This window comes from Pseudopipra pipra, unplaced genomic scaffold (genome assembly GCF_036250125.1).
Source record: "Pseudopipra pipra isolate bDixPip1 unplaced genomic scaffold, bDixPip1.hap1 HAP1_SCAFFOLD_120, whole genome shotgun sequence".
Taxonomy (NCBI): domain Eukaryota; kingdom Metazoa; phylum Chordata; class Aves; order Passeriformes; family Pipridae; genus Pseudopipra; species Pseudopipra pipra.
The window spans coordinates 49,007-76,348 of record NW_026990599.1 but is presented as its reverse complement, the minus strand read 5'-3'; the positions used below and the strand labels follow the sequence as shown (position 1 = coordinate 76,348).

The 27,342-nt window shown below is 53.5% G+C and overlaps 1 protein-coding gene across 1 annotated transcript in view; it reads right to left on the bottom strand.

Annotated features, from left to right (window-relative positions):
• Positions 1 to 21,609, bottom strand: part of LOC135407994 (nephrin-like) — a 21,985-nt gene extending 376 nt beyond the window's left edge. The window contains exons 1-9 of the mRNA XM_064643392.1: positions 21,606 to 21,609; positions 21,318 to 21,456; positions 18,941 to 19,066; positions 17,026 to 17,186; positions 16,116 to 16,248; positions 14,064 to 14,236; positions 12,321 to 12,455; positions 11,618 to 11,758; positions 8,731 to 8,887 (exon numbers count right to left, since the gene is read on the bottom strand). Of these exons, the coding sequence (XP_064499462.1) occupies positions 8,731 to 8,887; positions 11,618 to 11,758; positions 12,321 to 12,455; positions 14,064 to 14,236; positions 16,116 to 16,248; positions 17,026 to 17,186; positions 18,941 to 19,066; positions 21,318 to 21,456; positions 21,606 to 21,609 (1,169 nt within the window). The remainder of the gene's footprint in view (positions 1 to 8,730; positions 8,888 to 11,617; positions 11,759 to 12,320; positions 12,456 to 14,063; positions 14,237 to 16,115; positions 16,249 to 17,025; positions 17,187 to 18,940; positions 19,067 to 21,317; positions 21,457 to 21,605) is intronic.
• Between the last annotated feature and the right edge of the window lie 5,733 nt (positions 21,610 to 27,342).

The following is a 27,342-nucleotide window of genomic DNA, read 5'->3' as shown; positions in this document are numbered from 1 at the left end:
TAATCCAATGCCATGAAAGTTTGTAAGACATCATTCCACAACACATTTCTTGCAGGCATTAAAGGCAGTTGACTGTGGCTGTCAAAGAGACCAGAAGTTCTCTGTGTGTTTGGGGACTATGAATAAGCAGTATGTCATTTACAAAGTAACTTGCTTAAATCAGTTTTCTCTGGATTTCAGTGACTGTGAAACAGATTTTCAGGATTTGAGGCTGAACGTAATTATGTGAATAGTCTTATCACAAAAATTTGCTCTTTTGGATAAAATCACAATTAAAAGAACAGCTAAGAAGGTGTAAATTATAAAGATAATGATTAAGCTACTATTATACAAATCTACAAAAGAAAGGTTGGTTTAAAATTTGACTTTTAAAGCTTACATTTCAATAGCATTAAAGAATTTACATTTAAGAATGATAAAAAGAAAATATCTGCTTTTTGTTCTAGTGTGTTTAAATTCAAATAAAAAAAAAATCTCCTTTTCGTGCTACTGTTTATGTGCAGCATTTCCTTTGTAGCAATATGCAAATTGATTTTTCACTAAAGATTTCTCTGTGAAGGCATAGCTTTTTATTTTATTCAGAGATTATTTGGCATTACTTGGCATTTCTCCAACAGGCATCTTCCATAAGTAGTGGGGACCAAATTACTTTTGACTCTGTTGTTGTCTCCAGTCCTTTATTTTACCTGTCAGACCAAGAGCAGACTCAAGTGCCTGCCATTTCTTCATGGTAACTGGAGCTAAGAAACTTTATGATTCCCTAAGTAGCCTTGATTTTGTTTCCTATAAATGTCATAACTGAGATTCTCTTCTTGAACCTTCTTTTTTCAACACTTTTATTTGCATGGGGGGGGGACATGTTTTGATGAGGGACAAAAAAATTTAGGGAAAGAGATTGTTTGTTTGTTTTGATTAGGTTTTCAGTGTTAGTTCTGTTTGCTTATAGAGAGTCTGCATAATTTATTTTCCTCTTTGTGGCAATGAATCCCTATCAATATATCAGCCTTCAACAAAATTAATGTAGTTCAACATACTGAATTTTCAGATGTTGACTGATTACTTATTTTCCTAGAGGTGATGTGGGAAGTTTTCTTGAAAAATAAAAGTCGCTAAAATTCCCTTGATGGAGAGAAATTAGAAGATGTGGCAGTCCTAGTTTGACTTGTTAATGAGATTTCAAGGGTATATATGAGAGAAAATATTTGGCCTAAAGGGTTGCATGACCTGTAGGAAAATATATTTTGTTCCACAGTTCAATAAGACAGGTGAAGCTTCATAATTTGAAAATAGTCAATTATATTTGTATTCAGGATACATACCAATATTTATTATTGCCATGAGAAGAATTATAAGTAATTGCAAATTTAATGTCAAAAGACTGTAGTTACAGTAAGACAGCATCAGGAAGGAAATCAAGCAATTAGGGTCACAGACTGATGGCCGTAAAGTTTCAAAAAATGCAAAGATAATAAGAAATTTGGGAATTAAAAAAAATATTTATTTCAAAGCTACAAAAAAGAATCAAGTCGTCGTCTCCTCACCGCTTTCAGCCACAGGAAGAGGCTGGGCAATCATGCAGGTAGATCAGATTGCTGCAAAGCAACAAATCATTTAACACTATCAGTCTCCTATGTCTCAGGGATCTGTTTCTCTATTAAGAAAGCTGGATATAGTGGCCCTTGAAAGATTGAAAGAGAACCTTCTCTTTTCCCCTTCCATTTTTCTATGCAGGTGGATGAAATAACTCCAGCTCAAATGTATTACAGACAGAGATAAAATAGGCTGCTAACTGGCTGGAAAGGGGAGATACATTTGCCAGGCTAGTGGAAAAAAACTTCAAGTTGTTGAGAGGCATCTGAGGAATGGGCTGCAAGTGTTCTACAGGAAATATGAGTAGTACAGCTCATCAACTTAGTCTACCATTGGATTTGTTTATTTATATATTTCCTGGGTAAGAAAGAGAATTGTATTAACTTCCCTCTTTCCCTTACATTTCTCAGGATTTTCTGTGTTTCATTAACCCCGTGTTGAGGTGGAGTGGGAGAAGTTTCCCCTTCCCAAGAGGGGCATAGCAACCCCCAGATATTATGCTCTGGGCTCAAACAAAGTCAGAGGCAGAGAAGCCAAACTGCCACAGAATAAGGACTACTTGGCCTCAATGGGAGTAATAATGATAATTAAAAAATTATAATTTTTTCATCTGAAGTGGAAAATCACAGATCAGTAACTTATCACAAGATTTCAGGCTCTAGTATGTGGCTGCAGAAAGCATAGCAGCAATGATGGTGAAGACCAGAATCTGGGGAGATGCTCTAGTTTTTACATTTCTGCAAGAGATATTTGGATACAGACGTGGCAATTGAAGTACAACACTACATCTTTAGTCCATTGAATACAAAAAAATTCTGGAAGAAATCCCATGGAAATTCCCTTATGTTCAAGAAAAACTGATAGTCATCATTTAGATGTTAATTGTTATATATCAAATGCAGTTACCAAGGTCCTGTATAAAACAGGATGAAGCTTCTCATCTGTTTCTATGAGAACAGGTTGCTTTTCCCAATACTTGGCAACTCTACTGGCCTGCAGCAAAACTTTTACTGATAAATTTCCAGATAAATTGCATATGTGAAGTAGAGATAACACTGCTATCAGAAGTTAATCTGTATATGAGTAGAATGACTCACTGTTGCAGACGTGATGAGTTTTATGTGTCATAGTTGCTTTCTGTGGCTGTATGTATGATTTATCTAGAATTGCCCAAGTGTTCAACATTTAAAAATTGTCAGCTGTAATGTCAGGATGGAAGAAAAATGGAACAGGCTCTGATACAGCCTATTTGCTGCTGGCACAGCATATGTAGGTGACATTATGAGAGCATTATATATTAAAACTGCCTTTCTACACATGACCTGAAGGCATATTCATGTCAGTGAGAACAGAATCTGGATGCTTCAAGCTATTATTTCCCACCCTTGTCTGTTGACTGCAATGGGTGTCAGTGCAGAAGAAGCACGATTGCTACCACTGTCTAATCATGAGTTAAAATTGCTTGATTCAGGTAAGAAGCCCCCTTTAGAAAAAGGCTGCTCCTTCTTATTATGGATCAGCACCTAAATAGAAGAGATTGGAGAATCCTGCCTGCAATTGAAAATTCCAAGAAATTCTATACATAAGAAATTATTTAGGAATGAAAATTTCCTGGGTAAATGTCCTGATTGAAATTATATTGTAAAGTCCCAGATTTAAGACATAAAATTAAAATGTAGGATCTGTAGTTAAATAGCTAAGTAATACTTGACCTTTACATGTAATGTGTTCATGTGAAAGGTATTCAGGCTAAGCAGAACAAGGCTGGACAACCTAAATCAGCTAAGACCTGATAAGAGCATCATCACATTAGACTAATGAGAGCTCTAAGGAAGAATTTTGTAGATAAGGTTTGAGAGTGTGTTCTGTAACAAGGAAAGATGTACGCTGAAATATGAGAAAAAAACAAGTATTACCATAAGACATTTGTTCTCTATCGTCCTATGTTTGGCAGGTGACTTTAAAAAAAATGGACAAATGATGGACAATTCAGTTATTCAAGAAACCCCACTGGCCCCAACAAATCAGTGGAAGAAAATAAGTTAAGTGCAAAATTCTTAATTTTACCTTCATGCTAATGTTTATGTGGAGTCAGGGCTAGACTAAAATCATAACAAATTATTCACTTTAGTTATAGGTTAAAAATTCAGGATGTTTGCACTGTAACCTGAAAGATGCCTAAACCAATTCCTGCACAAACCTAACTTTTGTTTGGTTTGGCTTTTTTTGGGGTTTTTTTGGAAAATAGAAGAGTATTTTGTGTCAGAGACCTGGTTTTTACACTGTAAAGTAGGTTGGGAAAGTAAAGCACAAGAAAATGTTTTACAGCTTGCAGTCACATTGTGTTAAGAATCACCAAGCAGAAGGATTAAGTTGAAAGCTTCAAATTGGATAAACCAGTGTGACTTACCTGTGAAGGCTTTCTAAGCTGTCGTGGCATCTGGTTATTTATCTAGCAACCTTCTATTTAAATTTGCAGAAGTAATGAAAAAACTTTTTTTCACTCCTCTTTTGCAATCCTGACATTCTTTTGCATAAAACACGAGAGTCTGCTTCTCCTTCTTTGCAATGGTTACAGTTGGTGATTAAGCTACCCAAGGTAAAAAAAAAAAGAAAGAATAGGTCTATTGGTGAGCCCATGGCAACTATAATTCTTTCTTTACCCTCCCTTTTGCAGCTTATCCAATACCTTCTCTATTCTCTAATTAGTGTACAGCACTAATATGCACCTTTGTTCAAAGGTTATTTATTCATCTTTTAGAACAGACATTAGAACAGGTACTTTAATGAGGAAGAATAAACACGAGGACTCCTAAGTCATATAGTCAGTGTGGTTGACTATAGCTGGAAGCTGGTTATCAGTATTCAAGATCAGGCTTTAAGGTCTCTGTGAAAGGGAAGGTTTATGAACAGACATAGATTTAGACCTCCGTCTTGTTTTCACAACATGTTGTCTAACTAGCAAGAGGGATTTTTGTATTTCTGCTGTAATCACTACTGGGGGGCTGGGGGCAGGGGGCAGGGAAAGGGTCCTAAATTAGACCTAAAAGGATAAGATTAAAAAAAAAAAGAAAAAAAAAGGAAAAATTCTTTCTCGTCATTCAGCTATTTTTGTGTTCTCATATTTTCACTTTTTTTGCATTTATCTCCAGTCCCTACTTCTCCCTTTTGTTAGCCAAAATACCATCAAATTTCAAGAAATAATAAGTATGTTGACATCAGAGATACACACATATAAGCCTTGATTACTACAATTCAGTAGAATTAATTTGATTATTTTAGACATTTTAATGTGTACAAATATATTTGTGTATACAAGTAAGGTTTTACCTTAGGCAACAGTGATCTATACAACTGTAGTTATTAGACTCAGCCTCCATACAAAAATAAATTGCTACACTGATTTTTAAAAGATCCCGGTATAATTCTTCAAGTGGTCCAAATTCCAAGGTTCTTTTTACACTCAATTCATATTTCTTTATGTATTGACACACTTAAATTCTAATAATTTTAATTTCATCTGAAGAAATGGTTACTTTTACTAATATTTACTTTTATGAAATGTTTTGAGAAGGATCTTTTTTGTTTATTTATATGTTATCAATTTCACTGCAACTTAAGTGAGAAATTCTTCTTTTTCAAAGTCTCTCTTGAACTTTGGATTTGAAGTATTATGTGAGTGACCACTTTAAAAGCATGTTGTTATTGCTCTCTGATGTATATATTTGAAAAATAAACCTGGGGATGTAGTGATTCCTGCAGAACTAAATTTTAGTAACAACTAACTATTAAAAACACAAAAAGCAAAATATAAAATGCCAGTTAATGTACACTTCATCGCTCAATATGTAAAATTACAGGATTTTTTTTTCCATTTGATCAGAGATAAAATATATTATCCCTGATAATATATTATATTATCAGGGATATTATATATTATATCAGGAATATTATTATATTATATCAGGGATATTATTATATTATATTAATATAAGTGATTCAATAGTGTTAAAGAAAGCTGTTACTATAGTTCTAGAAGCTTGAGACAATAGTAGCATCAAAATGTTTTTTTATTCAAATTGCAGTGAAACTGAAAATTTAGTTGTTTTACTATTTGACCTTGTTCTTCTAAACCTTTATTTTATAAATGTGTTTTGAACCAACCTCTTGTACCACCTTAGCTAGGTAAAAATTTAAACTCCTAACTTCTAATTTGTAACAAAGCTAAACTTCATTAACAAGCTCTACATCTCAAAAGGAGTAAATTTGTAGGCAGAAAAAATATGCTAGAAACTTGACAACTACAATATGGTCATTTCACGGATTTTTCTTTCAAAGTTCTAGTCTGATCCTGTAGACTCAGTGACCACTAATAGCTTTAGTGCATTAGATTAGGTACCATTCTAACTTATTTCATTAAAACATAATTCCTGTGTTCTTGTTTCAGGGATGCTCTGTGACATGAAACAAACTGCACCAAATACAAAAGAAATATTTCCTTCAAAAGTATGCTGCTAACCTAAACTGAAAATGCTAATGTGTCCCAAACAGCCAAATAGATTTTTTACCTCTCCCAGTAGCCTCATTGGCATAGCTATTTAAAAGCAGTGAGATAGCTTCAAAAGGAAAACTGAGAGAGGACTTACACAGTACATCTAAAACAGTATTCCTATGATATTTGCTCAAGTTTCACTTTAAAGTGGTGTGAGCGATCTTAAAGCACTAATTTTTTGAGCAACTTTAAACCACTCATTTCACAACAGGCTGTTTTCCATATTTTGTGTAGAATCTTTTAACACTGAGTCCTATTCACAATATTTATTTCCCAAAACCTGACTATTTAAGTATGTTTTTGGATAGTTTAAACTCCACTGTGGATCAGAATGTATACTTAAATAGATACTGAAATTTATCAGTATTTTATTCCTAAATCTGTCCTCTTTTCTCTGTTTTTTATTCCAAGTCGATTTTGATAGCTATATGCACAGCTCTGTTTCTTGTAGGGCTTGCTTCTGTAAGTTCTGAGCAATCCCATGAGTTGTGACAAGTATCAAGACTCCATTACTCACACATTTGGATTTGGTTAAGTATTTACACATACTGTTTTTATATTATGAGATTTCTGTAGGCTATTTTATGCATAACTGATATATCAAAACATCCTAATAGAATATTGGGGGAGGGAACTGCAAAATTTTTACTATGCAGTAATATTTGCTGAGCCTACAAAGAAAGAATATTTTATAGACTTTTCTAAGAATATTTTTCAATTTTCAATTAATGAAAAAAAGTTTTAATAAAATTAAAGTGAAGCCATCAATTAGAATCTTTGAAACTTTCCTACATGTCTTTAGAATGGGACAGAAAACCAAAAGCAACTTTTGGTTTATAAATGACAATAATTTCATAATTACCTTACTACAGACCACCTTACTGCAAACTGCCTTACTTCTTTTAGTTTAAAGCATAAAATTGCCTTACTACAAACTAGTCAAGGTGGTCCCTTAACTCCAAAGGTATCTGTCTATACTGATATCTTCAATTTTCCACCGTAAAAAAATGTAGAAGTATAAATTCCGCAGTTTTGTGGTGTCAGAAATTATTTCATATTTTGCATAAACCAATTTTAATATGCCTTTTAGTGCAGCATGCAAATATTCATAAAAATGACAGTAAATGTTTTGAGGGCATTCAAATAGAGAGGAGGAGGAGGAAATGAAGCTAAAAAAATAAGCAGACTGATTTTTACTTACTACTACTTGGTTTAACTGAGCAAGAAATTGCTTATTCTACTCAAAAAATTATCCAGAATATGGTAGTATATAAAAGTTTAACTGTCCTGAAGAGATTCAGTCTGGGTCAAACTGTATTACCTGTTATGTACACCAATCACCCCAAAAAATCACCCAAAATCACCCCCAAAAAAACCCCAAAACACCCCAAAAATCACCTCAAAACCCACCCTGGGACCCCAAAAACCACACCCAAAAGCACCCCAAGAGTCACCCAAAATCCCCCCCAAATCCCCCCCAAATCTCCCCCAAATCCCCACAACCCCCCCCAGGACCCCCCAAATCCCCCCAAACCCCCCCAAATTCCCCCAAATCCCCCCAAACACCCCCAAATTCCCCCAAATCCCCCCAAATTCCCCCCAAAATCTCCCCCAAATCCCCCCAAATTCCCCCCAAAATCTCCCCCAAATCCCCCCGAAATCCCCCCAAAATCTCCCCCAAATCCCCCCAAAATCTCCCCTAAATCCCCCCCAAATCTCCCCCAAAACCCCCCCAAATCCCCACAACCCCCCCCCGGACCCCCCAAATCCCCCAAATCCCCCCAAATCCCCCCAAATCTCCCCCAAATCCTCCCCAAATCCCTCAAAACCCCCCCCAAATTCCCCCCCAGGACCCCCCAAATCCCCCCCAAACCTCCCCAAATCCCCCCAAAATCTCCCCCAAATCCCCCCCAAATCCCCCCAGGACCCCCAAATCCCCCTCAAACCCCCCCAAACCCCCCCTAAATCCCCTCCAGTCCCCCTCAAATCCCCCCCAAATCTGCCCAAATAACCCCCCCAAATCCCTCCCACGACCCCTCAACCCCCTCCAAATCCCCCCCAAATCCCCCCAGGACCCCCAAATCCCCCTCCAAATCCCCCCCAAATCCTTCCCAACCCCCTCAAACCCCCCAACCCCCCCCAAAACCTCCCCAAGACCCCCCCAAAATCCCCCCAACCCCCCCCCGATCCCTCTCAAACCTCCCCAAATCCCCCCAAATCCCCCTCCAAATCCCCTTTAAACCCGCCCAAATCCCCCCCAACCCCCCCCAACCCCCCCCAAACCTCCCCCAATCCCCCAAATCCCCCTCAAACCGCCCCCCAAACCCCCCCGAACCCCCCCAAACCCTCCCCAAATCCCCCCAAACCCCCCTCAACCCCCCCCAAAACCCCCCCAAATCCCCTTTAAACCCCCCCCCAGCCCCCCCAAATCCCCCCCAAATCCCCCCCAGGACCCCCCAAATCCTCTTTAAGCCCCCCCAAATCCCCCCCAAATCCCCCCCACCCCCCCCAAATCCCCCTCACCCCCCCCCAATTCCCCCCCAAATCCCCTTTAAATCCCCCCAAACCCCCCCAACCCCCCCCAGGACCCCCCCAAACCCCCCCAAATCCCCTCCCCCCTCACCAGCCGGGCCCAGCTCACACTCCCCGGGGGGAGGGGGCTCCCCCGGGCCTCGCAGAGCAGCTGCCCCTCCCCCCCCTCGTCCACGACCACCGGGTCGGGGGCCCGGACGATGCTGGGGGGGGCTGGGGGGGGCAAGAAAAGGGGGGTCAGGGGGGGTTTGGGGGGGGCAAGGAGGGATTTGGGGGGGATTTGGGGGGGTTTGGAGGAGAATTGGGGAGGTTTGGGGGGGATTTGGGGGGGTTTGGGGGGGATTTGGGGAGGTTTGGGGGGGTCTTGGGGGGATTTGGGGGGGATTTGGGGGGGTTTGAGGGGTTAGAGGGGGATTTGGGGGGGTTGGGGGGGAAATTGGGGGTGTTTGGGGGGGAATTGGGGAGGATTTGGTGGGAATTGGGGAGGGTTGAGGGGGTTAGAGGGGGTTTGGGGGGATTTGGGGGGGGTTAGGGGGGATTTGGGGGGATTTGGGGGGGATTTGGGGAGGGTTGGAGGGGATTTGGGGAGGTTTGGGGGGATTTGGAGGGGATTAGAAGGAGTTTGGGGGGGATTTGGGGGGGTTTGGGGAGGATTTGGGGGGTCAAGGGGGTATTTGGGGGGGTTTAAAGGGGAATTGGGGGGGAGTTTGGGGGGGTTAGAGGGGAATTGAGGGGGATTTGGGGGGGGTTAGGGGGGGATTTGGGGAGGTTTGGGGGGGATTTGGGGGGGATTTGAGGGTGTTTAAAGGGGATTTGGGGAGGTTTGGGGGGGTTTGGGGGGGATTTGGGGGGGGTTGAGGGGGATTTGAGGGCGATTTGAGGGGGTTTAGGGGGATTTGGGGAGGTTTGGGGGGGTCTTGGGGGGATTTGGGGGGGATTTGGGGGGGTTTGGGGGGGTCTTGGGGAAGTTTGGGGGGGATTTGGGGGGAGTTGGAGGGGTTAGAGGGGGATTTGAGGGGGTTTAGGGGGATTTGGGGAGGTTTGGGGGGGTCTTGGGGGGATTTGGGGGGGATTTGGGGGGGTTTGGGGGGGTCTTGGGGGGATTTGGGGGGGATTTGGGGGGAGTTGGAGGGGTTAGAGGGGGATTTGGGGGGGTTGGGGGGGAAATTGGGGGTGTTTGGGGGGGAATTGGGGAGGATTTGGTGGGAATTGGGGGGGGTTGAAGGGGTTAGAGGGGGTTTTAAGGGGATTTGGGGAGGTTTGGGGGGATTTGGAGGGGATTAGAGGGAGTTTGGGGGGGATTTGGGGGGGTTTGGGGAGGATTTGGGGGGTCAAGGGGGTATTTGGGGGGGTTTAAAGGGGAAATTGGGGGGAGTTTGGGGGGGTTAGAGGGGGTTTGAGGGGGATTTGGGGGGGGATTTGAGGGGGGATTTGAGGGGGTTTAAAGGGGATTTGGGGAGGTTTGGGGGGGATTTGGGGGGAATTGGGGGGGTTTGGGAGGGTTAGAGGGGGATTTGGGGGAATTTGGGGGGGAATTGGGGGGGATTTGAGAGGTTTGGGGGGGTTTTGGGAGGATTTGGGGGGATCAAGGGGGGGATTTGGGGGGGTTTAAAGGGGAATTGGGGGGGATTTTGGGGGGATTTGGGGGGTTTAGGGGGGATTTGGGGGGGATTTGGGTGGGGTTGGGGAGTCCGCTGGGGGGGGATTTGGGGGGGGTTAAAGGGGGTTAGGGGGGATTTGAGGGAGATTTGGGGGGATTTGGGGGGAATTTGGGGGGATTCGGGGGAGGTTGGGGGGGATTAGAGTGGTTTTCAGGGGGATTTGGGGGGGTTTGGGGGGAATTGGGGGGGCTTGGGAGGGTTAGAGGGGGATTTGGGGGGGTTGGGGGAGTTTAAAGGGGGATTTGGGGGGGAAATTGGGGGTGTTTGGGGGGGAATTGGGGGAAATTTGGGGGGATTTGGGAGAGTTGGAGGGGATTTGGGGGGGCTTGGGGGGGGTTTAAAGGGGATTTGGGGGGGATCAAGGGGGAATTTGGGGGGAATTGGGGGGGCTTGAGGGGGATTTGGGGGGTTCTGGAGGGGTCATGGAGGGGTTTGGGGGGGAACTGGGGGGCTTTGGGAGAAAGTTTTGGGAGGAATTGGGGGGATTGGGGGGAATTTGGGGTCTTTAAAGGGGATTTGGGGGGATTTGGGGGAGTTCGGGGGGATTTGGGGGGTTTGATGGGTATTGGAGGGGGCTTTGGGGGGCTTTGGGGGTGTTTTAGGGGGGTTACAGGAGTCCTGAGGGCGATTTGGGGGTGTTTTGCGTTGATTTGTGGTGATTTTGGGGCGTTTTGAGTTTATTTGGGGCGATTTTGGGGTGTTTTGGGATAGGCCCGGCTCCTGCACGAGCAGCGTGACGTCACTTCCGGCACGGGCCTCGGGGTCTCGGGTGAAATTTGGGGCATTTCGAGTGCTTTAAGGGGGGTTTTTGGCGTTCCCATGCTGATTTTTGGGCGTTTTGGGGTTGATTTGTGTGATTTTGGGGTGTTTTGGGGTGATTTTGATGGGTCCCGGCCCCACCACTATCGGCGTGACGTCACTTCCGGTGCCGCCCCTCAGGGTCTCGTGTGGGATTTTGGGGCATTTCAGGTGGTTTTGGGGGGGTTTTCAGGGGTCCCGATGCCGATTTAGGGGCGCTTTGAGTTTTGTATAATCGTGATGATTTTGGGGTGTTTTGGGGCGTTTCGGGGAGAGTTCCGGACCCTGGACGGTGAGGGTGACGTCACTTCCGGCGCAGCCCTCGCGGTCCCGGGTGGGATTTGGGGCATTTCGGGTGGTTTTAGGGGGTTTTTGAGGGTCTCAAGACTGATCTGGGGGCCTCTTGAGTTGATTTGTGGCGATTTTAGGGCGGTTTGGGCTGATTTTGGGGTGTTTTGGGGGGGTTCGGGGGGCACTTCCGGACCCTGGACGATCAGCGTGACGTCAGTTCCGGCGCCGCCCTCGGCGTTGGTGCACCACACCCGGTAGGGGGCGCTGTCGGCGCGCGTGACGTTGGCGATGGAGAGGGCGCCCCCTGGCGACAGCGAGAGCCGCGGGGACCCCTCTGGGGGCGGGGCCAAAAGAGAAAAGGGGCGGGGCTTAAAGGAGAGGCCACGCCCCCCGTTAGACCGCCCAGTGCTCCCAGTTCATCCCAGTGACCTCCCAGTGCTCCCAGTGACGTCCCAGTTCATCCCAGTAACCTCCCAGTGCTCCCAGTAACACCAGTGACCCCTCCCAGTGTTCCCAGTGACGTCCCAGTGACGTCCCAGTGCTCCCAGTGACTTCCCAGTGCTGCCAGTGATCCCTTCCAGTTCATCCCAGTGACCTCCCAGTTCATCCCAGTGACCATCCCAGTCCCTCCCAGTCCCCTCCCAGTGCTCCCAGTGACCTCCCAGTTCACCCCAGGGACCCTCCAGTGCTCCCAGTGACCCCTCCCAGTGCTCCCAGTGACGTCCCAGTGACCTCCCAGTCCCTCCCAGTCCCCCCCCCAATCCCTCCCAGTCCCCCCCAATCCCCTCCCAGTCCCTCCCAGTCCCTCCCAGTCCCCTCCCAGTCCCTCCCAGTCCCTCCCAATCCCCTCCCAGTCCCTCCCAGTCCCTCCCAGTCCCTCCCAGTGCTCCCAGTACCCGGCTGGAGGCTCCTCCCCCTCACGCTCCAGGCGCAGCCCTCGGGGGGGGGATGGGCCTGGACCGACACCCCCAAAATGGCGACGGAACCTTCCGGAACCAGCACGAGGGAGGGGGCCGAGACCAGGGGGGGGTCTGGCCCCAGTGACACACCAGTTAGAAACCAGTATGAACCAGTATGAACCAGTATAAACCAGCAAAACCGGTTAAAAAGCAGTAAAACCAGTAAAACCAGTAACACCAGTAAAACCGGTTACAAACCCAGTAAAACCAGTTCCACAACAGTAACACACCAGTTAGGCACCAGTATGAACCAGTATGAACCAGTATAAACCAGGAAAAGCGGTTATAAAACACTAAAACCAGTTCCAGACCAGTAAAACCAGTAAGACCAGTAAAACCAGTATAACCAGTAAAACCAGTTATGAAATTAGTAAAACCAGTTACAGACCAGTCAGAGACCAGTAACACACCAGTTACTGCCCAGTCCCTCCCAATTCCCCCCAATCCCCTCCCAGTCCCTCCCAGTGCCCTCCCAGTTCCACCCAGTACCTCCCAGTTCATCCCAGTGACCCCCCCAGTCACTCCCAGTGCCCGCCCAGTTCATCCCAGTGACATCCCAGTGCTCCCAGTGACCCCCCACTCACTCCCAGTGACACCCCAGTTCATCCCAGTTCCCTCCCAGTTCATCCCAGTCCCTCCCAATCCCCTACCAGTCCCTCCCAGTTCATCCCAGTGACCTCCCAGTGCTCCCAGTGACCCCCCCAGTGACGTCCCAGTTCCCTCCCAGTCCCTCCCAGTCCCTCCCAATCCCTCCCAATCCCCTCCCAGTCCCTCCCAATCCCCTCCCAGTCCCTCCCAGTCCCTCCCAATCCCCTCCCAGTCCCTCCCAGTCCCTCCCAATCCCCTCCCAGTCCCTCCCAGTCCCTCCCAATCCCCTCCCAGTCCCTCCCAATCCCCTCCCAGTCCCTCCCAGTCCCTCCCAATCCCCTCCCAGTCCCTCCCAGTCCCTCCCAGTCCCTCCCAATCCCCTCCCAGTCCCTCCCAGTCCCTCCCAATCCCCTCCCAATCCCCTCCCAGTCCCTCCCAGTCCCTCCCAGTCCCTCCCAGTCCCTCCCAGTTCCCCCCAATCCCCTCCCAATCCCCTCCCAGTCCCTCCCAGTCCCTCCCAGTCCCTCCCAGTCCCTCCCAATCCCCTCCCAGTCCCTCCCAATCCCCTCCCAGTCCCTCCCAGTCCCTCCCAATCCCCTCCCAGTCCCTCCCAGTCCCTCCCAATCCCCTCCCAGTCCCTCCCAGTCCCTCCCAGTCCCTCCCAATCCCCTCCCAGTCCCTCCCAATCCCCTCCCAGTCCCTCCCAGTCCCTCCCAATCCCCTCCCAGTCCCTCCCAGTCCCTCCCAGTCCCTCCCAATCCCCTCCCAGTCCCTCCCAGTCCCTCCCAGTCCCTCCCAATCCCCTCCCAATCCCCTCCCAATCCCCTCCCAGTCCCTCCCAATCCCCTCCCAGTCACTCCCAGTCCCTCCCAGTCCCCTCCCAGTCCCCTCCCAGTCCCTCCCAATCCCCTCCCAGTCCCCTCCCAGTCCCTCCCAGTCCCTCCCAGTCCCTCCCAATCCCCTCCCAGTCCCTCCCAGTCCCTCCCAGTGCCCCCCAGTCCCTCCCAGTCCCCTCCCAGTCCCTCCCAATCCCCTCCCAGTCCCCTCCCAATCCCCTCCCAGTCCCTCCCAGTCCCTCCCAGTCCCACTCACGCCTCAGCAGCAGTCGGTGGGCGGAGCTTACGGCCACGCCCAGCCCGGGGCTCCAGGCCCGGCACGTGATTGGCTGCCCCTGGTCCGAGAGCGCCCCCTGCAGGCGCAGCCGCGACCCTGCCGTGACCCCCCCGTGGGGGGCGGGGGAGGGGGGGAGGGGCGAGCCCGGGTCACTGGGAGGGGGGAGGGGGGTTACTGGGAGGGACTGGGAGGGACTGGGAGGGGATTGGGAGGGGATTGGGAGGGGATTGGGAGGGGATTGGGAGGGACTGGGAGGGGATTGGGAGGGACTGGGAGGGACTGGGAGGGGATTGGGAGGGACTGGGAGGGGACTGGGAGGGACTGGGAGGGGATTGGGAGGGGACTGGGAGAGATTGGGAGGGGATTGGGAGGGGATTGGGAGGGACTGGGAGGGGATTGGGAGGGACTGGGAGGGACTGGGAGGGGATTGGGAGGGACTGGGAGGGGACTGGGAGGGACTGGGAGGGGATTGGGAGGGACTGGGAGGGACCGGGAGGGGATTGGGAGGGACTGGGAGGGGATTGGGAGGGACTGGGAGGGACTGGGAGGGGACTGGGAGGGACTGGGAGGGACTGGGAGGGGACTGGGAGGGACTGGGAGGGGACTGGGAGGGACTGGGAGGGGATGGGAGGGACTGGGAGGGGATTGGGAGGGGACTGGGAGGGGATTGGGAGGGAGTGGGAGGGGATTGGGAGGGACTGGGAGGGGATTGGGAGGGACTGGGAGGGGACTGGGAGGGACTGGGAGGGACTGGGAGGGGATTGGGAGGGACTGGGATGGACTGGGAGGGGACTGGGAGGGGATTGGGAGGGACTGGGAGGGGATTGGGAGGGGACTGGGAGGGGATTGGGAGGGACTGGGAGGGGATTGGGAGGGACTGGGAGGGACTGGGAGGCGACTGGGAGGGACTGGGAGGGACTGGGAGGGGACTGGGAGGGGATTGGGAGGGACTGGGAGGGGATTGGGAGGGGACTGGGAGGGGATTGGGAGGGACTGGGAGGGGATTGGGAGGGACTGGGAAGGACTGGGAGGGGATTGGGAGGTGACAGTGGTGGCACTGGGAGGGGATTGGGAGGGGACTGGGAGGGGATTGGGAGGGACTGGGAGGGACTGGGAGGGACTGGGGGGGACTGGGAGGGACTGGGAGGGGACTGGGAGGGGACTGGGAGGGACTGGGAGGGACTGGGAGGGGATTGGGAGGGACTGGGAGGGAACTGGGAGGGGACTGGGAGGAACTGGGGGGGACTGGGAGGGGATTGGGGGGGACTGGGAGGAACTGGGAGGGACTGGGAGGGGTCACTGGGGGGTTACTGGTGGTTACTCGTGGTAACTGGGAGCACTGGGAGGGGGGTACTGGGAGCACTGGGGGGTTACTGGTGGTTACTGGGAGCACTGGGAGGGGTCACTGGGAGCACTGGGGGGTTACTGGTGGTTACTGGGAGCACTGGGAGGGGTCACTGGGAGCACTGGGAGGTTACTGGTGGTTACTGGGAGCACTGGGAGACTCACTGGGGGGTTACTGGTGGTTACTGGTGGTAACTGGGAGCACTGGGAGGGGTCACTGGGAGCACTGGGGGGTTACTGGTGGTTACTGGGAGCACTGGGAGGGGTCACTGGGAGCACTGGAGGGTTACTGGGAACACTGGGAGGGGTCACTGGGAGCACTGGGAGGTTACTGGTGGTTACTGGGAGCACTGGGAGGGGTCACTGGGAGGGTACTGGTGGTAACTGGCAGCACTGGGAGGGGTCACTGGGAGCACTGGGGGGTTACTGGTGGTTACTGGGAGCATTGGGAGAGGTTACTGGGAGCACTGGGGGGTTACCGGTGGTTACTGGGAGCACTGGGAGGGGTCACTGGGAGAGTACTGGTGGTTACTGGTGGTAACTGGGAGCACTGGGAGGGGTTACTGGGAGCACTGGGTGGTTACTGGAGGTTACTGGTGGTTACTGGTGGTAACTGGGAGCACTGGGAGGGGTCACTGGGGGGTTACTGGTGGTTACTGGGAGGTTACTGGGAGCACTGGGACTCACGGGGCGTGGCCGGGGCGGAGCCAGGTGAGCTCGGGGGCGGGGTGGGCGGGGCCAGCCAGGCAGGTGAGGGTGAGGGCGTGGCCTGGGCGGGGCTCCCGCGGCGACACCGAGATGGACACGCCCAGCGGGGGAACTGGGAGGGACTGGGAGGGGATTGGGAGGGACTGGAGGGACTGGGAGGGGATTGGGAGGGGTCAGGAGTGGCCACGCCCCCTCAGCCTCCACCTTTACGACTCCCAGTCCCTCCCAGTATGTCCCAGTTCCCTCCCAGTTCATCCCAGCCCCTCGCAATCCCCTCCCAGTCTCTCCCAGTCCCTCCCAGTCTGTCCCAGTGCCCCCCAATCCCCTCCCAGTCCCTCCCAGTTTATCCCAATCCCCTCCCAATCCCTCCCAGTCCCTCCCAATCCCTCCCAGTCCCTCCCAATCCCCTCCCAATCCCTCCCAGTCCCTCCCCAGTCCCTCCCAGTCCCTCCCAATCCCCTCCCAGTCCCTCCCAGTCCCTCCCAATCCCCTCCCAGTCCCTCCCAGTCCCCTCCCAGTCCCCCCCCAATCCCCCCCAGTCCCCTCCCAGTCCCTCCCAGTCCCCTCCCAGTCCCTCCCAGTCCCTCCCAGTCCCTCCCAATCCCCTCCCAGTCCCTCCCAGTCCCCCCCAATCCCCTCCCAGTCCCTCCCAGTCCCTCCAATCCCCTCCCAGTCCCTCCCAGTCCCTCCCAGTTCCCTCCCAGTCCCCTCCCAGTCCCTCCCAGTCCCTCCCAATCCCCTCCCAGTCCCTCCCAATCCCCTCCCAGCCCCTCCCAGTCCCCTCCCAGTCCCTCCCAATCCCCTCCCAGTCCCTCCCAGTCCCTCCCAATCCCCTCCCAGTCCCTCCCAGTCCCCTCCCAATCCCTCCCAGTCCCCCCCAGTCCCTCACACGTGACCCTCAGCCGAGTCTCCGCCCCCCGCCGCTCGGGGGCGCTCTGGCACCGGTAGGTGGCGCCGTTGTCGCTGGGCGCGGCGGTCACGTGGAGCTCCCGCGTGGTCACGTGACCCGCCCGCGTCTGGGGCGGCGCGTCCCGCCAGGGGGCGCCCGTCCTGGGAAAAGAGGGGCGGGGCCAAAAGGGTCACGTGGGCGCGGAGGGGGCGGGGCTTGGAGGGGTTTTTAAGGGGATTTTATTGGGGTTTTTTGGGGCATTTTTGGGGGGATTTTTGGGGGGGTTTTGGGGATTGGGGGATTTTTGGGGGTCCCTAATTTTTTGAGGGGGTTCCCACCTTGGTCCAGCCCAATTTTGGGGGGATTTTGGGTGGTTTTGGTCAGTTGGGGCCATTTTTGGGGGGATTTTTTCACATTTTTGGGGCATTTTTAGGTCGATTTTTTTGGGGAATTTGGGGAAAATTTGGGGAATTTTGGGAAGAATTTTTGGGATTTTGGGGTTCCCCATTTTTTTGGGGTCTCCCACCTTGGACCATCCCAATTTTGGGGGGATTTTGGGTGTTTTTTTGGTCAGTTTTGGGCCATTTTAGGGGAATTTTTTCACTTTTTGGGGGGATTTTTTTGGGTTTTTGGGGATTTTTGGGATTTGGGGGATTTTGGGGTGAATTTTGGGGTTTTTGGGGTTCCCCAATTTTTGGGGGGGGGTTCCCACCTTGGTCCAGCCCAGTTTTGGGGGGGGGGTTGAGGGGTCTTGGGGGGGGGTTTTGGGCATTTTTTTTGGGTTATTTGAGGGATTTTTGGGGTTTTTTGGGGGGTCCCCCAAATTTTTGGGGTGAATTTGGGGGTTTTTGGGGTTCCCGATTTTTTTGGGGGGGTTCCCACCTTGGTCCGTCCCAATTTTGGGAGTTCTGAGTGGTTTTGGTCGTTTTTTGGGGCATTTTAAGGGGATTTTTTCCCATTTTTGGGGGATTTTTTTGGTTTTTGGGGGATTTTGGGGTGAATTTGGGGGTTTTTGGGGTTCCCCAATTTTTGGGGGGGGTTCCCACCTTGGTCCAGCCCAGTTTTTGGGGGGATTGAGCATTTTTGGGGTGTTTTTTTGGGCATTTTTGGGGTTATTTGAGGGATTTTTTGGGTTTTAGGGGTCCCCAAATTTTTGGGGTGAATTTGGGGGTTTTTGGGGTTCCCCAATTTTCGGGGGGGGGGGTTCCCACCTTGGTCCAGCCCAGTTTTGGGGGATTTTGGTGTTTTTTGGTCAGTTTTGGGCCATTTTAGGGGTTTTTTTTTTTCCATTTTTTTGGGTTTTTTTTGGGGGTCCCCAAATTTTTGGGGTGAATTTGGGGGTTTTTGGGGTTCCCCACTTTTCGGGGGGGGGGTTCCCACCTTGGTCCATCCCAATTTTGGGGGGATTTGGGTGTTTTTTTGGTCAGTTTTGGGCCATTTTAGGGGGATGTTTCACTTTTTTGGGGATTTTTTGGGTTTTTGGGGGTTTTGGGATTTGGGGATTTTGGGGTGAATTTGGGGGTTTTTGGGGTTCCCCAATTTTTGGGGGGGGGGTTCCCACCTTGGTCCAGCCCAGTTTTGGGGGGGATTTTGGGTGTTTTTTGGTCAGTTTTGGGCCATTTTAGGGGGATTTTTTTCACTTTTTTGGGGGATTTTTTGGGTTTTTGGGGGTTTTTGGGATTTGGGGGATTTTGGGGTGAATTTGGGGGTTTTTGGGGTTCCCCAATTTTCGGGGGGGGGTTCCCACCTTGTCCAGCCCAGTTTTGGGGGGGGGTTGAGCATTTTTGGGGTGTTTTTTGGGGCATTTTTGGGGTTTTTTTGGGTTATTTTGGGGGATTTTTGGGGGTCCTCAAATTTTTGGGGTGAATTTGGGGGTTTTTGGGGGTTCCCCAATTTTCGGGGGGGGGGGTCCCACCTTGGTCCAGCCCAGTTTTGGGGGGGGGTGCCCCCCCCCGGGCGTGGCAGAGCAGCCGCAGCTTCGCCCCCACCCCGAAGGTGGCGTTGGGGGGAGGGGCCTCCAACCACAGCGACTGGGGGGGGTCTGAAACCAGTATGGACCAGTATGGACCAGTACGGACCAGTAGGGACCAGTATAAACCAGTATGGACCAGTATGGACCAGTTTAGATCATCCCAGTTCATCCCAGTTCATCCCAGTGCCCCCCAGTTCATCCCAGTTCATCCCAGTGCCCTCCAACCACAGCAACTGGGGGGGGTCTGAAACCAGTATAGACCAGTATGGACCAGTAGGGACCAGTAGGGACCAGTAGGGACCAGTTTAGGTCATCCCAGTTCATCCCAGTTCATCCCAGTTCATCCCAGTGCCCTCCAACCACAGCGACTGGGGGGGGTCTGAAACCAGTATAGACCAGTATGGACCAGTAGGGACCAGTAGGGACCAGTAGGGACCAGTTTAGGTCATCCCAGTTCATCCCAGTGCCCCCCAGTGCCTCCCAGTTCATCCCAGTTCATCCCAGTGCCCTCCAACCACAGCGACTGGGGCGGGTCTGAAACCAGTAAGGACCAGTATGGACCAGTATAGACCAGTAGGTACCAGTAGGGACCAGTTTAGGTCATCCCAGTTCATCCCAGTTCATCCCAGTGCCTCCCAGTTCATCCCAGTCCAACCCAGTGCCCTCCAACTACAGCGACTGGGGGGGGTCTGAAACCAGTATGGACCAGTAGGGACCAGTATGGACCAGTTTAGATCGTCCCAGTTCATCCCAGTGCCCCCCAGTTCAACCCAGTGCCCTCCAACCACAGCGACTGGGGCGGGTCTGAAACCAGTATGGACCAGTATGGACCAGTATGGACCAGTATGGACCAGTTTAGGTCATCCCAGTTCATCCCAGTGCCCCCCAGTGCCTCCCAGTTCATCCCAGTCCAACCCAGTGCCCTCCAACCACAGCGACTGGGGGGGGGTCTGAAACCAGTATGGACCAGTAGGGACCAGTATGGACCAGTAGGGACCAGTATGGACCAATTTAGATCGTCCCAGTTCATCCCAGTGCCCCCCAGTTCATCCCAGTCCAACCCAGTGCCCTCCAACCACAGCGACTGGGGCGGGTCTGAAACCAGTATGGACCAGTAAGGACCAGTATGGACCAGTAGGGACCAGTATGGACCAGTTTAGATCATCCCAGTTCATCCCAGTGCCCCCCAGTACAACCCAGTTCATTCGAGTCCATCCCAGTTCATCCCAGTGACCTCCAGTCCATTCCAGTTCAGCCCAAATCAATCCCAGTTCATCCCAGTTTGTCCCAGTCCATCCCAGTTTGTCCCAGTCCATCCCAGTCCATCCCAGTCCCTCCCAGTCCCTCCCAATCCCTCCCAGTCCCTCCCAATCCCCTCCCAGTTCCTCCCAGTCCCTCCCAGTGCCTCCCAGTCCCCTCCCAGTTCCTCCAATCCCCTCCCAGTCCCTCCCAGTCCCCTCCCAGTCCCCCCCAGTCCCTCCCAGTATCCCCAGTGACTCACGGGGCACGCTGATGGTGACACTGGCGCTCGGGTGCCTCCCAGTATAACCCAGTATAACCCAGTATAACCAGTATACCCAGTATAACTCAGAGATCACAACTCAGGGTCCCTCCCAGTACAAACCAGTATAAACCAGTATAACCCAGTATGACTCACGGGGCACGCTGATGGTGACACTCGCACTCCGGGTGCCTCCCAGTATAACCCAGTATAACCCAGTATAACCAGTATACTCAGTATAACTCAGAGATCACACTCAGGGTCCCTCCCAGTACAAACCAGTATAAACCAGTATAAACCAGTATAACCCAGTATGACTCACGGGGCACACTCAGGGTCACGCTGGCACTCCAGGTGCCTCCCAGTGCCCCCCCAAACCCCTCCCAGTCCCCTCCCAGTACAAACCAGTCCAAACCAATACAAACCAATACAAACCAGTACAAACCAGTATAACCCAGTATAAAGCAGTATAACCCAGTATAACCCAGTATGACTCACGGGGCACACTCAGGGTCACGCTGGCACTCCAGGTGCCTCCCAGTGCCCCCCCAAACCCCTCCCAGTCCCCTCCCAGTACAAACCAGTCCAAACCAATACAAACCAATACAAACCAGTACAAACCAGTATAACCCAGTATAAACCAGTATAACCCAGTATGACTCACGGGGCACGCTGATGGTCACACTGGCGCTCCGGGTGCCTCCCAGTATAACCCAGTATAACCCAGTATAACCAGTATACCCAGTATAACTCAGAGATCACCTCCCAGTACAAACCAGTATAAACCAGTATAAACCAGTATAACCCAGTATGACTCACGGGGCACGCTGATGGTCACACTGGCGCTCCGGGTCCCCACCCCGGGGGTCTCGGCCTCGCACACGAGGTTCTCCCCGTGGTCCTCCACCCGCCCCCACAGCGTCACGTTGGACACGGCGCCCAGGCCACGCCCCCAGCCCTGGGCGGGGCCAAAGAGGGGGCGGGGTCAGGGATGGCCATGCCCCCAGCCCTGGGCGGGGCCAAAGAGGGGGCGGGGTCAGGGATGACCACGCCCCCAGCCCTGGGCGGGGCCAAAAGGGGGGCGGGGTCAGTGATGGACCCGCCCACACATAGAAAGGGGCAAGAAAAGGGGGCGGGGTCACAGGGGAGGAGGCGGGGTCACAGGAGGAGGGGCGGGGTTACAGGATGGGGGCGGAGTTAGAGGGGGAGTGGGAGGGGTCACGCCAGCCCCTCCCACTCCCAGGGCCCCCAGTTCATCCCAGTGACCTCCCAGTGACCTCCCAGTGCTGCCAGTGATCCCTCCCAGTTACCCCAGTGACCTCCCAGTTCATCCCATTGACCTTCCAGTTCATCCCAGTCACCTCCCAATCCCCTCCCAGTTAATCCCTGGGACCTCCCAGTTCATCCCAGTGACCTTCCAGTTCATCCCAGTCACCTCCCAATCCCCTCCCAGTTGCTCCCAGTGACCTCCCAGTTACCCCAGTGACCTCCCAGTTCATCCCAGTGACGTCCCAGTGACCTTCCAGTGACCTCCCAGTTACCCCAGTGACCTCCCAGTTCATCCCAGTGACATCCAGGTGACCTCCCAGTCACTCCCAGTTACCTCCCAGTGCTCCCAGTGACCTCCCAGTTCATCCCAGTGACCCTTCAGCGCTCCCAGTGACCCCTCCCAGTGTCCTCCCAACCCCCTCCCAGTCCCCTCCCAGTCCCTCCTAATCCCCTCCCAGTCCCTCCCAGTCCCCTCCCAGTCCCTCCCAGTCCCTCCCAATCCCTCTCAGTCCCCTCCCAGTCCCTCCCAGTGCCCCCCAATCCCCTCCCAATCCCCTCCCAGTCCCCTCCCAGTCCCTCCCAATCCCCTCCCAGTCCCTCCCAGTCCCTCCCAATCCCCTCCCAGTCCCTCCCAGTCCCTCCCAGTCCCTCCCAATCCCCTCCCAGTCCCTCCCAATCCCCTCTCAGTCCCTCCCAGTCCCTCCCAGTCCCCCCCAGTCCCCTCACCGGGGTGGGGCCGCCCCCGCTGGGCTCCAGTTGCCTCCCCCCGAGCCACCAGCGCAGCCGCACTGGGGGGTTACTGGGAGCACTGGTGCAGCCCAGGGTGGCCGAGCCGTTCAGGGGAACCGTCCCCGACCCCGACAGCGTCACCTCCGAGGGTGGGTCTGGGACAGGGACACCAGTATAAACCAGTATAAACCAGTAGAAACCAGTAGAAACAAGTAGAAACCAGTAGAAACCAGTATGGACCAGTATGGACCAGTCTGGCTCCCAGTATGGGCTCCCAGTGTCCCCAGAGCTCCTAATCCACCATCTCAGGGGTCTGAAGTGTCTCCCAGTATAAACCAGTATAAACCAGTATGGACCAGTATAGACCAGTATACAAAAATACAGACACCTATGGACCAGTATGGACCAGTACAGACCAGTATAAAGCACTGCGGGTCCCAGTACGGGCTCCCACTACGTCCGAGTGTGCCCCAGTATGAACCAGTATGGACCAGTATAAACCAGTGTGGACTCCCAGTCCCTCCCAGTCCCTCCCAGTTCACTCCCACTTCAGTCCCAGTCACTCCCAGTCCCTCCCAGTCCCCCCCAGTCCCTCCCAATCCACTCCCAGTCCCTCCCAATCCCCTCCCAGTCCCTCCCAGTTCATCCCAGTCCCTCCCAATCCCCTCCCAGTCCCTCCCAGTCCCTCCCAATCCCTCCCAGTCCCTCCCAGTCCCCTCCCAGTCCCTCCCAGTCCCTCCCAGTCCCCTCCCAGTCCCTCCCAGTCCCTCCCAGTTCCCTCACACGTCACTTCCAGTTGCACGCTGGCGCTTCCGCCCCCGCCCGGAAGTGACGTCACCGCGCGGCACCGCAGGGTGGCGCCGTCGTCTTCCGGGGTGACGCCCAGAACGAGGCGGTTCCGGGTCACGTGGGCGGAGTCGCGGGACCACGCCCCCGCCAGGGGGCGTCCGTCCTGGGGAGAAGGGGGCGGGGCCAATAAGGGTGAGGGGCGGGGCCAGGCGGGGAGGCCACGCCCCTAAAGGGACACAACGCGGCTCCCAGTTCATCCCAGTTCAAACCAGTGACCCCCCAGTTCAAAACAGTGACCTCCCAGTGCTCCCAGTTCATCCCAGTGATCCCCCAGTGACCCCCCAGTTCATCCCAGTGACCCCCCAGTTCATCCCAGTGCCCTCCCAGTTCATCCCAGTGACCCCCTAGTTCATCCCAGTGACTCCCCAGTTCATCCCAGTGACCTCCCAGTTCATCCCAGTTCATCCCAGTGACCCCCCAGTTCATCCCAGTGACTCCCCAGTTCATCCCAGTGACCTCCCAGTTCATCCCAGTTCATCCCAGTGACCCCCCAGTTCATCCCAGTCCCCTCCCAGTTCATTCCAGTGCCCTCCCAGTCCATCCCAGTGACCTCCCAGTGCTCCCAGTTCGTTCCAATCCCCTCCCAGTTCATCCCAGTGACTCCCCAGTTCATCCCAGTGACTCCCAGTCCATCCCAGTGACTCCCCAGTTCATCCCAGTCCCCTCCCAGTTCATTCCAGTGCCCTCCCAGTCCATCCCAGTGACCTCCCAGTGCTCCCAGTTCGTTCCAATCCCCTCCCAGTTCATCCCAGTGACTCCCCAGTCCATCCCAGTGCCCTCCCAGTCCATCCCAGTGACCCCCCAGTCCATCCCAGTGCCCTCCCAGTCCATCCCAGTGACCCCCCAGTTCATCCCAGTCCCCTCCCAGTTCATCCCAGTGACTCCCCAGTTCACCCCAGACCCCTCCCAGTCCATCCCAGTCCCCTCCCAGTCCATCCCAGTTCATCCCAGTCCCTTCCCAGTTCAACCCAGTGACCCCCCAGTTCATCCCAGTTCTCTCCCAGTGCTCCTTGTCCCCTCTCCCAGTGCTCCCAGTTCATCCCAGTCCCCTCCCAGTTCATCCCAGTCCCCTCCCAGTTCACACCAGTTCTCTCCCAGTGCTCCCAGTCCCCTCTCCCAGTGCTCCCAGTACTCCAAGTCCCCTCCCAGTTCACCCCAGAGCTCTCCCAGTGCTCCCAGTTCATCCCAGTCCCCTCCCAGCTCACCCCGTTGCTCTCCCAGTGCTCCCAGTACCTTGTCCCAGTGCAAACTGGGGGGGGGGTTCCCCCCCCGGGCCACACAAACCAGTTTGAGCGTCTGCCCCGCCCGGACCTGCGGGGACTCCAGGCCTTCGATACTGGGAGCACTGGGAGGGACTGGGAGGGCACCGGGGGTTAACTGGGAGGGACTGGGAGGGACTGGGAGGGACTGGGAGGGGACTGGGAGGGGATTGGGAGGGACTGGGAGGGACTGGGAGGGGACTGGGAGGGACTGGGAGGGACTGGGAGGAGACTGGGAGGGGACTGGGAGGGACTGGGAGGGACTGGGAGGGGACTGGGAGGGACTGGGAGGGGACTGGGAGGGACTGGGGGGGACTGGGAGGGACTGGGAGGGGATTGGGAGGGACTGGGAGGGGATTGGGAGAGACTGGGAGGGACTGGGAGGGGATTGGGAGGGATTGGGAGGGACTGGGAGGGACTGGGAGGGACTGGGAGGGACTGGGAGGGACTGGGAGGGGATTGGGAGGGGATTGGGAGGGACTGGGAGGGGATTGGGAGGGACTGGGATGGACTGGGAGGAACTGGGAGGGAACTGGGATGAACTGGGAGGGACTGGGAGGGACAGGGAGGGGATTGGGAGGGACTGGGAGGGACTGGGGTGATTTTGGGCTGATTTTGAGGGATTTTGGGGCTATTTTAGGTCATTTTGGGGTGATTTTGGTCAATTTTGGGGTGTTTTGGGGCAATTTTGGGGGATTTTGGGAGGGTTTGGGGGTATTTTGAGGCGATTTGGGGGGATTTTGGGGGATTTTGGGGGATTTTCTGCTGATTTGGGGGTATTTTTGGGGTATTTTGGGGTGATTTTAGAGGATTTTGGGGTGATTTGGGGTGATTTTGGGGTAATTTTGGGGTGATTTGGGGGGATTTTGGGGTGATTTTGGGGTGTTTTGGGGTGATTTTGGTCAATTTTGGGGTATTTTTGGGCTATTTTAGGTCATTTTGGGGTGATTTTGGTCAATTTTGGGTTGATTTTGGCTGATTTTGGGGTGATTTTGGGGTATTTTGGGGTGATTTCGGGGTGATTTTGGGGGATTTGGGGTGATTTTGGGGGATTTTGGGGTGATTTCGGGGTGTTTTGAGGTGATTTTGGGGTATTTTGGGGTGATTTGGGGTGATTTTGGGGTGATTTTGGGGGATTTTGGGCTCACCCAGCACGTCCAGGCGCAGTTTGGCCTCGGCCGGAGCCGCTCCCGCAGCGTTGGAGACGGAACAGAGCAGGAGGGACCCGAGATGGGAGGGACCTGGGGTGAGACTGGGGGAACTGGGGTTACTGGGAGGCACTGGGAGGGGATTGGGAGGGACTGGGAGGGACTGGGAGGGACTGGTAGGGACTGGTAGGGACTGGGAGGGAACTGGGAGGGGATTGGGAGGGGATTGGGAGGGGACTGGGAGGGACTGGGAAGGACCGGGAGGGGATTGGGAGGGACTGGGAGGGACTGGGAGGGACTGGGAGGAACTGGGAGGAACTGGGAGGGACTGGGAGGGGATTGGGAGGGACTGGGAGGGACGGGGCGGGGACTGGGAGGGACTGGGAGGGGATTGGGAGGGACTGGGAGAGGACTGGGAAGGGATTGGGAGGGGACTGGGAGGGACTGGGAGGGGATTGGGAGGGACTGGGAGGGACTGGGAGGGACTGGGAGGGACTGGGAGGGGATTGGGAGGGGACTGGGAGGGGATTGGGAGGGACTGGGAGGGGATTGGGAGGGACTGGGAGGGACTGGGAGGGGACTGGGAGGGACTGGGAGGGACTGGGAGGGGATTGGGAGGGGATTGGGAGGGACTGGGAGGGGATTGGGAGGGACTGGGAGGGATTGGGAGGGACTGGGAGGGGATTGGGAGGGACTGGGAGGGGATTGGGAGGGACTGGGAGGGACTGGGAGGGGACTGGGAGGGACTGGGAGGGACTGGGAGGGGATTGGGAGGGACTGGGAGGGGACTGGGAGGGGACTGGGAGGGACTGGGACAAACTTGGAGTGACTGGGATGAACTGGGATGGACTGGGAGGGACTGGGGGGGACTGGGAGGGACTGGGAGGGGACTGGGAGGGACTGGGAGGGACTGGGAGGGGACTGGGAGGGACTGGGAGGGACTGGGAGGGACTGGGAGGGGATTGGGAGGGACTGGGAGGGACGGGGCGGGGACTGGGAGGGACTGGGACAAACTGGGAGTGACTGGGATGAACTGGGATGGACTGGGAGGGACTGGGGGGGACTGGGAGGGACTGGGAGAGGACTGGGAGGGACTGGGAGAGGACTGGGAGCCACTGGGACAAACTGGAAGACCAGTAAAGGAGGGACTGGGATGGACTGGGACAAACTGGGAGGGACTGGGAGCCACTGGGATGGGGCCAGACTGGGTCATCCTGGTCCCTATTGGCCTCCAGTGGCTCATACTGGTCTGTACTGGTTTATACTGGTCTGTACTGGTTTATAGGAGTTTGTTGTGGTCTATACTGGTCTATACTGGTCTGTACTGGTCTGTACTGGTGCTCACCGGGCCGTGGCCTCGCTGGAGCTCAGTTTGGGGTGGGAACCCTCGAGCACCCGCACGGAGACGTCGGGGAGGGGCCGCCCCCCTGGCAGCCAAAAACGGCCCAAATCAGCCCAAAATCGGCCAAAATTACCCCAAAATTACACAAAATCACCCAAAATCAGCCAAAATCACCCCAAAATCAGCCAAAATCAGCCCAAAATCAGCCAAAATCACCCCAAAATCGGCCAAAATTACCCCAAAATCAG